This window comes from Malurus melanocephalus, unplaced genomic scaffold (genome assembly GCF_030028575.1).
Source record: "Malurus melanocephalus ecotype Western Australia unplaced genomic scaffold, MMel_1.1 scaffold_6, whole genome shotgun sequence".
Classification (NCBI taxonomy): Eukaryota; Metazoa; Chordata; class Aves; order Passeriformes; family Maluridae; genus Malurus; species Malurus melanocephalus.
The window spans coordinates 3,165,174-3,181,724 of NW_026623238.1; the positions used below are offsets into that span (position 1 = coordinate 3,165,174).

The following is a 16,551-nucleotide window of genomic DNA, read 5'->3' on the forward strand; positions in this document are numbered from 1 at the left end:
AAAAAAAAAAAAAAAAGAACAAAGAAGAATACAATGCATAAATGATAAATTCAGCACATTAACTGTTTCACCTATAGAACGTAAACATCTAAATTTTGACTTCATGACTAGTTTCAAAATACTCTATTTATTTTTTAATTCATAAAACAAAAGCATTCCTAGTTAGACAAACCAAACTGTACTGTCACACTGATAATTACCTTTTCAACAGAAACATCCTGTTAATGTTTCTGCCCTGTATAGCCTGATGCAACATACCAAAAACTTAAAACACCGATTAATGCTTCACAACTTTTAAGTTACCATATTTTTTTATTATACAGAGACATATATCCAGCAGGTCATTCTAAAGTAAAATATATCTTATTCCTGAAAGTAATATTTTTTTTCAAGTAGTTTCTTAATACATAAAAAATATTAATGTAATAGAAAATAATCATGCTGTCTGATGAAATGTAAAGGAGTAAAATATATTTATATTGGTGCTTGCAAAGTCTAGATACTAACGTTGAAATGGTATTTTATGAAATTCTCTCCAACCTTTTAGAAAACATGTTCATACAGCAAAAGGTCCAAAATCTGTAGTAACATGTGAAGTGTTTTCATACTTTCTGGTCCCTATTTTGCAGCCATATAGGCAGCAAACAGGCCACTAGAGAGATCACCATGCCCCAACCCCCTCATCTCTCCTCCCTGCATTGTCAAATGCCAGATAAAGATCAATTCCACCGGAAATGCAGAAGCTGGCTGACAGCAAGACCATGAAATAGCATGGCAGACTTTGAGACACCTACGCTTTTACGGAAGAGCAGGAATTGATAATGCATTTATAACATCCCTCAACATCTATCTATGTCAACTTCGAAAAGCAGATGGATACTGATGTGAATAACCTGAAATTCATTCTTCTTCTGGAGAGACATCAATTAATTATTCTTATTATCCTTAGAACAGGAGCAAACACAGACTAAAATTGTTCAACTTTTCTTCCCAAATGAGAGTTAGGATCCAAAAATAATAATAGATCATTTATGATCAACTTAGTTGCTATAACTTTTCAAACTCTATTTCAGGCATGGACAAAAAATACTTTATAGACCAAGACAGCCAAGAGAAGCAAGTATGACAGTCATTGCGAAAACAGTCTTTGCTGGCAAAGTAAACATACTATTTGCAATGATTTCAAAATTAGAGCTGCCTGCTGGTCATGGAGCATAATTCTCAGTGGAAGCTTAGTAGAAGGCTGCTGGCAGTACAACTTAATTTGAAATGTGCTGCACACATTATTGTCTCAAGCAAATTCTACCAGACTTAGAGTTGCCAGTCCACCAGAAATCTTTATCCAGTTATTTCAAACATCCCTCAAAACCTTGCAGGTCACTTTCATGCTTCCTATGGCCTACAATCACATAGTTCTAATAACCTGGGTCACTCATACCTGAGTTTTGTAAATGGAAAGTAGAGGTAAAAAGCAAATATGGACACTACAGCTTCAGATACAGCATAAAAATACTGAAGAATATTCTCAAAGACAAAAATAACTATTCAGTGATGATCAGGACATGGTTGTCTAACTGTAATTGTGTGAAAACACTAATTTCTCCAAGAAAAAATACTGTCAAAAGTACTATTGCCAAATAGTTACTAACACAGGAGCAGCCTGGCAGAAGCTAATTTCTCTCCACATGATATTAGCATCATCTTTCCTCTCCCCCCTAAGGTATGGAAGGTTTTTAAAGCCTCCAGCTTGCATGATTTCTGTATCTTTTAAAAACTATTTGTCTAGATGTTTATCTTGTGAAAGGATTTTCCTTTTGTCCATAAACATAACCAAAAATAAAAACCCAAAACATCTTAGTACTAATTGCTGTACACACATCAAAGCTAGGCCAAGGAGATCAGCCACCCAACAGACAATGATTTATTCCTTGCAGAACTTCTCTGTTCTTGAAAAAAATCCAGGAGTTTCTGGAGGTTTACATAAAGACAGGGAAACTGCACAGTAAGACAGATTTCAAATGTAATTTTTCTGTCAAGCAAAGAGAGTCATGCAGACTGGAAATCTACAGAAAACTTATTCAGTGATGGAAGGGGAACTCCTCTGATACACAAAGACAATTTAGACAGTCTCTCAGGAAAACCATTGAAATCTTAGCCAATAAACAGATACTTCCTAGTACAGAAATGCAACCTCTTCCCAAATGCACCCAGCTAGCTTGTGCTACTCATTTCTCCCACCTTCTCTCAAATCTGCTACAAAAATGTAGGAAATTTTTCACTGATTTATAAACAAAAGAACAATCCCCTCCCCTATTTTTAAGGATAATTTATAACTGATTAAAGAGAATATGTATGCCATACCACTGTATCCAAGTTTGCTGTATTTGAAAATATATGCAAAAGCACAACATTAATCATGTGCAAAAGTAACAGTATATGGCTTTTTTAAAATAGACTCAAAGGGAGTCATTAACTCTACATGTAATACCATTAAAGTGATTAAAATGTCCTCCTCCACTAGCTATGACATGCTTCTCCCCTGTAAATTACATTGGTAGAGCACTTGCACATCAGTTAAGAAAATGTAGTTAGTAACCCCTTCCTGGTCTAGCAGCTGGAAGAAATCATTCCATATTTAGAGAAAACATTAAATATTTATAGTGGCAAGATATAGCAGTCTTTTTTTTAGTATGACCACTATCGAAGACTGAATTTTCCTCTGGCTGCAAGCACCTTACAACTCAAAACATCAGAATGGTCTCAAGTAAGAAGGACTGTGATATTTGTTCAAATGAAGGTAAAAAATTAGTCTAAAATATGGAATAACAAGAGCTAACATAATTGCAGCTTGCACCTTGTATTTGCTGCTGTAAAACAAAGCAACACTGTGAAGACAAGCACTTGCTTACATTTATTTGCTCTAGATGTAAATTTATTTCTTATGCCAGATTGGTAAAACCTTTTAGAAAGTGTAAACCCTCCTTTTCTGTTTTCAGTTGAAAAATATAAAAACTTATCCAGTAAAGATGTATAACACCAATCACAAGTTATTACAGAATTATTTTGCAAAACTGCTCCAGCACTCCCACATCTCTTAAAAGCCCTGAAGTTGTAAAACTAGTTCAACTGAACAATTATTTTTTCTTTCAAGAAGAAAATCTGAGAAGTGGAAATGCCATGGCTAGCTATCTATGCAAAGTAACAAGGGAGAAGAAGCAAATATTAAGAAAAAATAACTTACAAAGCAACACAACAGCAAAACACTTAAATCGTTGTAAACAACTTTAGCTTTGATTAGAAAARAGATTGAGGGAAGACTGATTAGAATGACTTTGATTAACAACCTAAGTAATGAAGTTCGGGAATAGCCTTTGAAAATAGCAGCAATGTATCTGTATTTATTAAACAGCTAAATAAGCTAACAGAATCAATCATATGGTAGAATAAAAGATCTTCAGAATTGCAGCTGAAGACCTGTGATATGAACATTGGGGACACTGGAGCCATGTTTTTCCCATCCCCACAGGATTAAAACAGCAACCAGATACTAATGAAGTCATGTCCTCTGAAACAAATAGGCTTAGGATACTGTTTTTATTTTTTTCATTTTTTTTTCTTTCCCATAATACAATGGAGTTTGCCCAAGATCATCTGAGAATTTTAACCTAACGAATTTCTTCATAACATGACTAACCACTTTTGGGTTCACCTGTAACTAGTGTCTTCCTACAGCACGTGGTAGTTGTCAAGGCTTTTAGATGGAAACCCATCTAAATTTAGGTGTGATCACCGACTGTACTATGTGGTCTCAATTGACATAAGAGTTCAGACATCAACTCATGCAAACACCTAAATAACAAGTATCAGTCTGAAGCTAAATCCTATCCTAATTCTAAGCATTTCTGTTCTGCAATGTAGACCCATTCAAAATCCATTCTAAATTGCTGCAAGGGATTGAAATGGATGACAAGAGAATCTCATGCTCATGTGTAGGACAGCTGGATACCAAACAGCTAATGAAAAAGAATCTTAACTTTACAGAAACTGCATAGCAATATTCCCAATATTCACTAGTTTTTAACTAGATTTTAACAGAAATATTGCCTGTAAGTTGCCCTTTGCAACGTTTATTTATTATATTAACACATTTGGTCAGGAGTTCATTCATAAACAGTTGAATTGCTGACTAGTAAAAGAGTACTTACTGTATGCTGTTCTCACCAATTGTGTATGTAAAAAGCATACATCTTTTTAATTACACAATCTAGCATACGATTTTAATGTTTTTAAGTTTGGAATCCCCCTTGAACTTTAATGACTGATGTCAATCAGAAAGAAATTTGCAACATTTAGACTTTAAGAAGAAATGCAATGTATGAAAGGGAACAAAAAACCCCCATTCTCATTATAGAAAGAAACAAGTTCTACAAATGAAACAGAGAAAGTTATATTGTATACTCAAAACCAATCAACAGCTAATGATTGAAAGCCTTGAAAACTGAAGAATATTCTGACTTCTACTTGAATGGTTCCCATTTTATAAAAAAAACACATGCTTCTAATAAGGCAGGTATTTAAAAAAAAAAGGGCCATAAGTAACAAAAAAATCCTACAGCTGCAGACTGCCTCCTAGCTTTACTGCCTTGGGCCTAAAAGCTTTAACATGACTCATCTGAAGCTTAAGAGCACACTCAAAGCAAAACCAGTATCATCAGTAGTGTGGTAATTCAGGTACAAGATGCTCTGCAGAAGAAAAGAACATGTTGCATAAACACCGCTACCAGGCTAAACAGAAAAGCATTTCCCATACATCAGAAATTCTCTTCTGGAAGATGGAAAGGAAGTGTGAAAAAAAAAGCTGTTCCTACTTAAGGTACTGATGGGTACAAGATTTTTCCATAAGATTTTTTTTGCTCTCTCAAGTCAAGCAAAACATAGAACTAAACAGAAAAACACGTCTAGGATGGAGATCACAGTCTGTTTTTTCATGTGTTTCCAAAATTACCTCTGAATTCCTTTAACAATACTTGCAAACACCTCCTAGACTATTCCTACCATGACAAAAAGTAGTCTCCTTTGGAGCTTTATATGTTATCATACAATTAAATCAAAAGGTGTTAAATACTAAATACAGCCTGTCCTGATAATTCCTCACTACTTTTCCTCAGTAATTTTAATTCATTTTTTAAAAAATAAAGTAATTTTGTCATGTCATCAAGATTAAGTAAGGCTCAGTCAAGTAACAGTAACCCATTTTATACAGGAACACAATAGTTAAAGGAACAAGGCAAGGTTTACAAGGCTGCTGGACAGAAATATTTATATTAATGAAAGGGTTAAGCTAAGCTTTCCTTTGGAAGTAATTTGCTTTAGTTTCCTGCACAGAAGTAAAAAAATAAAACAGCTGGAACTATCATTTCAGCTTGGCTTGCTCTTTACAACTTCTATGTCTTTTTGTAAAACATTCAGGTGAAAACATAAATGATACATATGCAGATACACAAAAGCATGATTAATATCTGTTTTTTAACCATTTGCATTACATAAAAACTCACACTTAAAATATTTTTTGTAACTTTTGCATGTAAAAAAGCATTTACTATGTGATTTAAACCCATGTGTCATTCCCATTAAAAATGATTGTAGTTTGGCTAGTGTCGTTGAAGGATCATCACTAGACTAACACAAAGATTTTTTTTTCCAGCTTCTCCTCAGTTAGTAGCTTCCAATTATCTTGAGAGAAACACAGTACTAAATATATATTATATGATGATTGTTACTTACAATTAGCTGTTTCAATCCTACAAATGACTGCTCTACAGAGTTGGCATTTAAAACTTGTCTCTTCACTGCAGCCTGCTCCCCCAAGAAGCGAATCATTAAGTCTTTTACTGCATCTCCCTTGGTGTTCATGAAACAGAAAAAGAAAACAGAAAACAAGACTACTTAAAACATTATTTCAGGAAAATAAAAATGTAGAATTAAAACTGAGCAAAACAATTATTTCCTTTAGAGAAATATTTTCAGTATGTCGCATGTGAAATAAATATAACAGCACATGTATATACAGCATTAGAATGAAAACTTCTAATAAGTTTTCTGAACAGAAGTTCCCATATTCTTTTTTTCCCATGTATAGGTTTCAGTTAGCATTGACCCATTCAGGTTTATTTGCTTCTTATACTCTTACCATTCACAAATCTTACAAAATACTGCTCAAAGATCTTACAAAATGCATAGTTTACAGGTTTTTGTAATGTATGTTAACATTGAAAGGCGCAGTCTACCAATCAAAGATAAACATGCACATGATAAGCTAGCCTTAAATATCCACAGAAAAGAAACTTTGAGAGATTATAAACCAAAGTACACAAGGGTACATTTAGAACCCTTCAACAAGTGTTCTAAATTTCAAAAGAACTAGCTGGAGGCATCAGTCAAAGAAACTGGGCTGAGCTCAATAGTTTTTTGCCTAAAAAGAGGGTGAACTGCATTTAATACAGTAGAGTTTAGCTATGACAAAGACAATTGACATTAGATGTTTCCAACTTTCCCCATGGACAGTGATGGGAAATATATTTGTGTTTTCTGTTTCTTAAGGAATGAGATGGCAACTACTTTTTCACTAGAAATTTTTTACCTCTAATGATGTCACTTATCCTATGAATAAACAATATATCCACCTCTCAGACAGAAGAGCCTGAAGAATTAAGAAAAGACAGTGTGTGCAAAATGACATAAATAAAAAGAATTTTCAATCCTCCCCAATAGTACTTTGGACCCAACAGTACTTTGGTGTAGGTAACAGTACAAATTAATGTAATGAAACACAGGACAATGACAGAAGACAGCAGCTCATGAAAAAAGGCATAATAGAAAGAGCATAAAAAGCAGCACTCAGATTTGTTTCGACACTTGCAGAACACTGGTACAGACAATCTTCATCATACACAACCCAATATAGTCTCAAAAATAATGATTTTTTTAATAATTGTCAAAACGTAGCATGCAGCTCAAACAAAAAACATTCAGTATTTTTCTTGGTGTGATTTATCCACATAAAACTTGTCTTACAATACACTTGTTATACAAACATTTTCTGAGCCACCAGGGCAAAAAATAAAGTACCAAGCTCTTCAATACGTCATGGAGAACTTCAGTCCTTCCCTGAAGCACACTTAAGGGTTTACTCACTGCAAATGCATTTTTCAACCAACTTCTCCATCCACTGCATATAGTTTGGTTCAACATCTTGAATTAATATTTAGCATTAGCAAACTATTCATATCAAATGACCACTGTTGGAAGCTGCTTTAACACTGAAAACATACGCCCCACAAATGTTTCAGTTGACATTTCAAGTACTCTACAATTATAGTTTCAGTTAAACACAGAATTTGCAGTACTAGAAGAGTAAGGAACAATGACACCAAACTCGGGGATGCCAAGTCAGTCAAGGCAGGCACTCAGGTCACTAAAAACTGAAAGTGAGGAAAGTCATCTGAACATAAAACACTTCAAAACTTATCCCTGCGGACATGTCTAGGAGACCACTAATAAATTATAAACGATGAAGAAAGCAGCAGGAATGCCATTTAATTCCATTGCTGATGTTATGTCAGGTCTTTTGCAGAAACTAATCACATGGACATTGCCAAATACCTCTTTTCAATTATGTACTAAAGGTAGGTCTGTATATACGCACATGCCCAGATTCAGGGAATCATCGGCATAAAGAAGCCTTTAATCTTTAACTGGACAGAGGAAGGTGAGAGAGAACTATGAGAAAGAAGGAAGACTTCAAAAAGGAAACCCTCATTCTTGGGAGACTGCAGAAGTGATCCTTCCTTCTGTCTAATGGATTAGCTGTCAGGAGAGAAAGAATACACACTGGAATAACTCATCAAGGTCTAAGGGATATTTTGGGCAGGACTGGAGGAGGAATAGCCTCCTATCACAGTGTTTACATTCATGCTAATTATTTGCCCTGTGATAACAAACAAATGTTTTAAGATAAAGTTAACCCAAGAAGTAGCAGCAGTACAGCATATGTCTAAACTGGTATTTATTGCTTGTGACGGAAAACCAAGATTTGCCAGATAATTCAGCTGCAAATCTGGACCTGATTCACTCCAGAAACTTTTCTGATTTATCCTGCAGATTGAGAAGTTACTGCAGACTGCTCTCTACTTGTATTTGACTATTGACTGATGGTCTTTGTTATGCATAATTAAGGATTAAAGTATCCAAACCCTCGACACCATCTATCTAAACAACAATTCTATTATCCAGAGGCATAGATATCAAAGATTAGGATTAGTCTGTTTCAAGTAAAAATCCAAGACATTATGATGGTTAGCCTGGCTGAACAGTCAGGATAAAACTGCTACATGCAAAATCCTATACGGATCTGAGTGAAATTTCTGAAATTGTTAAAAAAAATGCTTTATGCCTTCTCACTAGACAGGAACTCTGATGGAAGATCAAAAATGCTTTCCACTACTATGTTGTTTGCTTCATGATGTCCTCCAGAGTTTTTGTTTTAATTTTGGGGTTTTCCCTTAGAGCAGCTTGCTGAACCACTCAATGTTTCTTACAGATTACGCCTTAGCATTGCTTAGAAAAGATAGAAATGATGCAATTTCAGTCAACGCTAACATTATTGAGACCACTGTGAACATGTGAAAAAAAGTTATTTCCCACTTGATTGCAACAGTGAATTCCACAAGCAAAGCTGTTTGCTCTAAGACTCTCTAGCACAGCTTAGAGGCTTTGTATATATTCCAAATGTGGGCATTATCTTACTAACTCAGAGGACCAGAAATAAAGTACTTAAAAATTCAACCAGCTTTGGCTTCTATAGAAACTGTCAACACTGGTTTTCAACGTACCAAACAAATGTCACAACGAATAAATCAGGTCTGGTTTTAGCCTCCTCTGTACAAGGCAGCAGTGACATTGCATTTTCTAATCAGCACTGCAGTAATACACAGAGGGTGACCATCAGCAACAGTACGAAGCACTATGGCACACAAGATTATTGGACAGCTCTTCTACAGTATTTCTAAAATATAATCACAGATGAAAATATAGTAATGGACTCTTACCTGGATATTATCAAATTTTAGTCCAGGCATGGTGAGATTCTCTTTATCTATGAATACAGCACTGTATTGTTGTGTGGCAACTGAAATGAGAACATTTCTTGTTTCCTCACTAGGAATCCAAGCATCATTCCTTCTATCTAGTTCACTCATATTTAAGGCTGTGGCAAACGGGTCATCGTTCCCAGCAAAAACAGCTTGGATTTGTGAGAACGGCTTGGGAGATTGAGTTATTTCTAGAGATGGTGGAGAACCACCTTCAGGTCTCCCATTTTGCATGGGGAAAGTAGGATTGGACGAAGAACCATCTCCACCATTAGAAAGAGAGGACATTTGTTCTGTAACTGAAGAGCTTGCACTGGGATTACTAACAGAAATAAAATTGGATGTGGTAAATGAATCAAAGAAATCAGAAGCTAAAGTATTAGTGTTAACAGTGTCACCAAAGAATTTGCTTAGACTAGGACTTGGTTGAACCACCTGTGGATTAGACTTCACTGGAGTCTCTATTATACTACTAAAACTGGGAGATTTTACCATCTGAGGCTCAAAACCATCAGGTAGGAACAACTGTGGCTGGGTACTAGCATTGTTTGCTTGGCTGAAGATGGTGCACACGGGAATGGGCTCAGCCTCAGAAGATGGTCTGGTAGTAGTGGGTGACAGTATTTGGTCCTCAGGTTTGCTTTCATTAATATTATTTGGTTTTGTTTCAACAGGAACATTGTTTCCCAACTTTGGCTCCTCCTTCACTGCTTCTGGAATTGATTCGTCCTTTAAAGATGCCTGATCATCTGTTCCAATCTCAGAAATGTCTTTAGGAGTTTCTTCATGCTCAGTTTCACTCTCATTACTTAAAAACTCTTCTTTATCTACTTCTGTTTGTGTTTTTTGATTATCTTTAGCTTCCATTTGCTCTACGATCTCCTGAAGACAACCAAGTTCACCTGTGTCATCTTCACTGTTGTTTGGTGAATCTGAAATAATGACACTCTCCATCATCTGCTCATTAAGTTTGTCTACAAAATTATTTGAATCCTCTGATACAGTTTCATTCCCTTCAGATTCAAATTCATCTCCACCAAGATCAATGGTTTCCTCATGATAGAGAATTTCTTCCTGAGTTTTCTGCTGAACTATGTCTTTGCTGTCATCTTCATCCGAGGCGCTCTTTCCATCCTTAGCCTTGCTTTCATTATTCTCCATATTAACTGAAAAAAGAGAAGTCCCCAGTAAAACAAGAATTAGTCTTATTACTAGTATACTGATCCGGTATCACAGTGAAACTCGTAAGTATCATACAAATTGTGAAATTCTTGTTTTAAAAATATAGTTATTTCGCATCTTCCCTTTGACATTTTTCATTTAACATCTAACCACAAAATTAATTCTATATTTTCTCTTTATCGTCTCTGCGAGTCGTAATACTACTGAGATTGAAGAGCAAATGGCTCCCACTAGACACAGATGAAACACTACCATAGAATCGTACCAGAATGGTTTGAGTTGGAAGGGGATCTTATAATGATCATCTGATTCCAAATTCCCTACCATGGGCAGAGCCACATTTCACTAGAACGGGTTGCTCAGAACCATATCCAACCCGGCCTCTAACTCCTCCAGGGATGGACCTCCCAGCCTAACCTACCTGATTCAGCGACTCAACACTTGCTACCCTGGTCGCGAAGACCCGCTCGGTCCCGGTTTCAGCACCGGCAAGCTCACGGCTCAGGGCTATCACCAGCGCAGGCTGCCGAGTACGGGGCTGGCAAAGCAGGACAAGCGCTCGGCGGCGGCAGAGCCGCTTGCGAGCTCCCCGTAGCCCCGGACTGGGCTCAGCGCTGCCTCCGGGGCCACCGCGGCTCCCCCGGCCCGGACACCCCACGGCGGGGGTGGGTCCGGCCTCCTTCACAGCCTCCGCCTGGCACAGCTCACAGGCCGCCTCAGCGACCACCCGCCCAGCTTGGACGCCCCTCAGGCTGCCTGYCCGACCGCCCCACCCCGYTCCGTTCYGTTCTGTCCCGTTCTATCCCGTTCTATCCTATCCCGTCCCGTCCCGTCCYGTCCYGTCCTGTCACCTCCGCTYCGCCGCCTCCGGCGCCGCTCCCCCCTCACAGCGCCTGCGCGCGCACCGGGACGGGCGGGGCTGCGCGCGCGCAGCTCCCGGAAGCGGCCGACGACGGGCTGCGCCGAGGGTCAGAAAGCCTCAGAAGCGGCGGGGGTGCTTGGTTGGGCAGGGGGGTCGCGATGGAGGACGACGCGCCGGTGATTTACGGGCTGGAGTTCCAGGTGAGCGCGGAGGGAGGCTGAGGGAGGGCTGGCAGGTTCCGGTCCTGCTGCTGAGAAGGCGCTGGCCGCGGGGCCGGGTGGGTGTAGAGGGGCAGGGGAGAGCCCGTCCGGGGGATGACCGGCTTGCCCCGCCGCTCTCCGGTGTCCCCCGGCCCGAGSCGGCACCGGGAGCACCACGGGCACCGCGGGTCCTGGAGGCTTTCGGCAGCCGCGCTGGGGTGTTTGAGGGTAGCTGGACAGCGGTCGGGAGTCGGTTCCTGKTCCAAAACGTGGTGTTTGTAGGGCAGGTGCCGGGCCCGGGCAGTGCTCTTTTTGCCCATGGAGCCTCGGGGGCTCCTGCCCGGTCACCGGTCCCTGCTCCGCCTCTGGAAAAGGCTTTGTCTGGGTGGAGTGGTACAAAAGTACCGTCACTGGCAAAGTCATCATTGATTCTCCTTGCCAGACAAAAAAAGCCCCAAAACCCACAACATTGCTTTTCTGAAGAGAGAGCGTGAAAATGTTTCCAGTAAGTTACGAATTTTAATTGATTATGCCCTACTCTAAATCTGCGTGAACTTTATGGGACCTCCCTGTGAGGTCCATATCGGTGCATTTGTCCCATGGAACAAATCTGCCCATCATATTAGTATTCATGGCTGTAAGGAAATGGGACTATCTAATTTAGAAACATTGATTATCTTCTTAGAGGAACACAGGTGTTGTGTTTAATGAGGTTTCTGCAGGTTCTGGGAAAGCAGAGTGAGAGGGACCCTAATTCATTCTTCCCCTACCAGGGACTTTACTCAGTTATTATGTGTTCTCTTTGGCAACAGCTGGCTTATCATCACTGCTCTTGTAGCTGTAATACTGCAGAAGAAAATTAACACCTTCTAAAAGAGTAATTCATTCTACAGTAGATATAGGATATCTACACATGCTTTTTTTTTTTTTTTTTTTTTTGGTACCTTCACTAAAATAAGTGGTTCTTTGTAACAAACGTCCTGGGTCTGAGTAGTGTGCTCTGTAGTCCTGACTATACCAATAGATCTTGTTAGCAAACTGTGCATCTGTTTAGTTTTCCTCTTGTATAGGAGCTGGTGTGTAATATTCACCTGTACTTGATGTCGAATCGACTGAAGTCTGATAGATAGAATGCTGTCTGTACTGTATGATGCTATTGTGTGATTGGCTAAAGATGACTGTAACTTTTACTTCAAAATTAATGAAACTTAAATCTCTTTTGCAGAAGAGAATATATATTATATATATTTAATAAAATAGATATAATATATWWTATATATAWAATACATATAGTATATTTTGTATATAATATATATTATGTATATGTAAGAAAATAAATAAAAAATATATTTATTTTATTAAATATAAAAAGATATAGTATATATAATATATATTATATATATAATACATATAGTATATTTTGTATATAATATATATTATGTATATGTAAGAAAATAAATAAAAAATATATTTATTTTATTAAATATAAAAAGATATAGTATATATATTTAATAAAATTCATGCGTTCCTTCTAGTAGGTCACGTATAATTAATCTTCAAGAAATTTGGGAAAGTTAGTGTGTGTTTTCTGGGATTTCTGTGTACCTGTGTACCCTCCCCTCTCAACCACCCATGTGTCTCCCACAGACCTCTCCTGTGAAGTGTATAACTTAGTGGAGTTGTCTGTCAGGAGTACAAAGCGAAAGGATGAATAAAATTGCTGTAATAAAAGGAAGTTACTGTTGATACAGATCACTTAGGGAGAAAGTGAGAAGAGATGATTTATGGGTAAGTCAGAAAGKAAGGGTGGAGATGAAAGCTCTGTTTCTGATCTACATTAACCCCCAGTGTGGCTTTAAAACAAATTGCATCTCTGTGCTTTTTGAAAATGGAAAGACACTAATATAGAAACTTACACCTAAAAGTGGTTTGTCCAATTTATATCTCCAGGTCTAATAAGAAAGATTTTTTTTTAAGCATCATTTTCTTCTGCATTGCTAGATAATAATGGTTAGCTGCATCATCACAATCATTGCTTTTTGTCTTCCAACTAATTTGTCAGCCAAGTTAAAAAAATTTTGTCTTTGCTTCTTATGTTTGGGATTCCAGCAGTCAGTAAATGTCCATCTTTGGCCACTGACAGAGAAAGTGTAGTCGTGCAGATGTGCTTTTCGTCTGATCCAATGTCACCACGTTTGTAGAAGCATAAGCTGATTCCTCCTAGGATGCTATCCACCAACTAACTTAAAATTATTTCTGTATGMTTTCTGCTTGTTTCTATGTGCAGAAAGTGTTCTGATGTACTGGTATACATAAGGTAACTTAGAGTAATGAACAAATAAATTTTTCTCTTTTTTAATCTCTTGAATGTGTCTGTGGGCAGTATGAACATTGTACAAACATGCAAATGATGTGTGAATTTTAGGGTATATGACTCTTTTTGTGATTTCTAAAAGGACAGTCTCACCGTAGTGAGCACCATAGTTGCTCTGATTGTCTGACTGCAGTGAAAATGAGGAGATTGCAGAGTGGGTGGTGAATGAAAATGTGAGATACTGCTTGAATTAAGGTACTGAATGATATGACTGTGGCTCATGATGATGAGTACAAAGCAGCAGCAGTGGCTGCAGAGCATTTCAATATCAAGATGGTTCTTCTAAAAGAAACCTTAGTAGAATTCATCAATATCCTTAATTATAAGAATGTGATGAATGAGGTCCCAGGAATATTGCTAAGTGCTGGTTTTTGTCAGGTTTATGTCCTTATTGTCCTGTGTAGAGTTGATGTAGGCTTTACTGTCTAACCTGGAGTGCCTGGTGTGTTTACCTGGTGTTGAATTGACTTTCATTTTCAGGGAGTCACAATTTTCCCCATGCTTTTCTTGACGGTTTAAACAGTGATGTTTTGAGCAGGTGTGTAAGCACCAGTGAACGTCTCAAAATACTGTATTTGCCTTAGTTTAGGGTTGACTGGATAACRTTTATATCCTGGAAATGAGCCGTGTGGAGAGCTGCTTTCTGGGATAAGTATTTGGTTCAAGCCTACATCTTGCTTGTTTAAAAGCCTGCAGAAGCCAGGCAGCAKCATGGGATGAGGGAAATGGAATACAACTTATGCCGGAGAGTGATCATTTTGGAGTGTGCGTTTGGCTTATTTAGTGGATTTTGGGGGTGCCATAACACTGAGCTGAATTTCAGCATGCCAGATACTCCTWCTATGTGTTGCCTGTCGAAAGTACATAGACTTGTGAGGAAAAAGGAAGAGCAGGAGTTGCGGACAGCAGGAAGCCACCTGTGTGAGCACAGGGCTGTACTGCACATGGGCAGCTCCAGCAGCACCCTGAGACGGGGTCTGGCTGAAGCAGCCTTGAAAAAAGTGCACTAAAGCTTTGTCAGAGTTAGTGTTCTGCATTGTGGTAATCATGCTTCTTGAATAAGTGATACTTGGTCCATATTGTGCTGTTAGTTAACAGGTTTTATGACTCTGAACAGASACTATTGATTTTTAGGACTGGCCTGCTTATGCGAATAAGATGAAACTGAATTTCCCTAAAGCCAAATGTGTTTTCTTAGAGTAAGAACCTTGAAGAGGTGCAAAATACTGACTGAAATAGATTGTAGAAGACCTGTGACCAATATGTGTATACCTATTGTCATCAGTGTGTGTTTGAGAATAGCTCAGTTGACTTACCTGTGATGGAGTAGAAGGCAGGTGTAGATTATTAGAARTGGTAAAAGGGGTCTTCCTTGGAAAATGTGTGTCACTTGAGAGCTACCCAGGGAAACCTGTGCTGCCTTTCAGACTGGGCTGTGTTCACAGTATGGGAGTGTAGAGCCTATAGCTCCTATTGGCAGTGGTRTTTTCTTCTTTGGGGGAAGCTTTTGTGGTCTCCTGTGGGTTCAGAGAGAGCAGCCTATGCAGAATGTACATAACAATTTTGTTCCAGCTTTAGCAATGTCTCTGGAAGATTTACTTTGAAAATTCAATCAATTTAAGAAACTGCTTAATAATGTCTTACTAAAATTCCTAGCTTTTATGTCAGTTCTCTTTCTTCTCTAAGATTACTTGCCTCATGAGTGCCAATGCCAATCCTGTATATTTTAAACCTTTGTGGTTTGAAGTGTTACTAGAGGAACAAAAGCAGCTAAGTGGCAAAGCCCTCTTAACTAATCCCCCAAAGATCTTCATAATGCATGAAGTGGAACAGTTGGAAAGTAGTTTTTAGGASCCTCAAGCAATTAGTAGGATCATCCTAATGCTAGGTATGGTGCAGAATAATGACAATGTGAAGATACAGTTAGTTGAACTTGAAGGAACTATTAAATGATGATTGTTACCTTCCTGACAAATGAATGGGTTTTCTGAGGATGATTGTGCTGTGCACGGCTTTGTGTGCAGGTTGCATTTGTTGCTGTGAGGGTTTACAGGATCTGTCAGTCTTTGGAATAGGGTCAGTGCACTAAATACATCAGTGGTGGGAATTTTTGTGCTGTGAAAGACTTGGGAAAGCAGCTGTCTGAGAGCATTGAAGGTCACCTGGGCATGTGTGCTGCCAACCTTTTCACTGATAGTCACTCCAGCTTATTAGAGTCACTGGGAGGGTCTCCTACTGTGGTGGGAGAAACAGGGCTGTCTTACCCAAGTGAAAATCAAAGTGTACTTACTTGAAAATTGAAATTGTGCCAGAAGGCAGAAATAACATTCATGACATTAGCAGCCTGGGGCTTGTCTGGGGAGGACAGGGAACTTGTATTTTGCCTCCAGAATGAGGCATCAGCTCCCCACACCAAGTAGCAGTACACTAGTTCTGGTTTTCAGCATAAGCAGATGGTCAAATAACTTTAAACTCAGATTTAGGGACTGCAAGCCAAATRCTATGTCCTTACATTTTGCATTATAAGTTCATTGTTTGTTAGTACAGATTGATTGTGTGAATTTCAAATGTTGCCTAGTTTGCAGAATGTTTTTTGTTTGTATTAAATGTAATACAATATTCAAATGTTGGGATCTGTTTGTTTTCTTGTTTGTTAATGCCAAAGTGTGTCAGCATGACAAGATACATATTGAAGAAGTACTTTTTTGTTTGTTTATTAATTCCCTAAACAGGAACAGTCAAATTAAGAAAACAAACAAAGAACACAAACAACAAGAACAAAAA

The 16,551-nt window shown here is 38.3% G+C and overlaps 2 protein-coding genes across 3 annotated transcripts in view; one reads left to right on the plus strand and one right to left on the minus strand.

Moving 5' to 3' along the window:
- Positions 1-11,236, minus strand: part of TRAPPC12 (trafficking protein particle complex subunit 12) — a 49,174-nt gene extending 37,938 nt beyond the window's left edge. The window contains exons 1-3 of one of the 2 annotated variants that reach the window (XM_057371780.1): positions 10,753-10,932; positions 9,108-10,315; positions 5,785-5,901 (exon numbers count right to left, since the gene is read on the minus strand). In XM_057371780.1, coding sequence (XP_057227763.1) covers positions 5,785-5,901; positions 9,108-10,310 — 1,320 coding nt within the window. In that variant the 5' untranslated portion in view covers positions 10,311-10,315; positions 10,753-10,932. Of the gene's footprint in view, positions 1-5,784; positions 5,902-9,107; positions 10,316-10,752; positions 10,933-11,182 lie in introns of those variants that run through there. The other variant, XM_057371790.1, reaches the window with a different exon arrangement.
- A 38-nt stretch (positions 11,237-11,274) lies between these two features.
- EIPR1 (EARP complex and GARP complex interacting protein 1) overlaps positions 11,275-16,551 on the plus strand; it is a 73,187-nt gene continuing 67,910 nt past the window's right edge. The window contains exon 1 of the mRNA XM_057371802.1: positions 11,275-11,393. Coding sequence (XP_057227785.1) covers positions 11,352-11,393 — 42 coding nt within the window. The 5' untranslated portion in view covers positions 11,275-11,351. The remainder of the gene's footprint in view (positions 11,394-16,551) is intronic.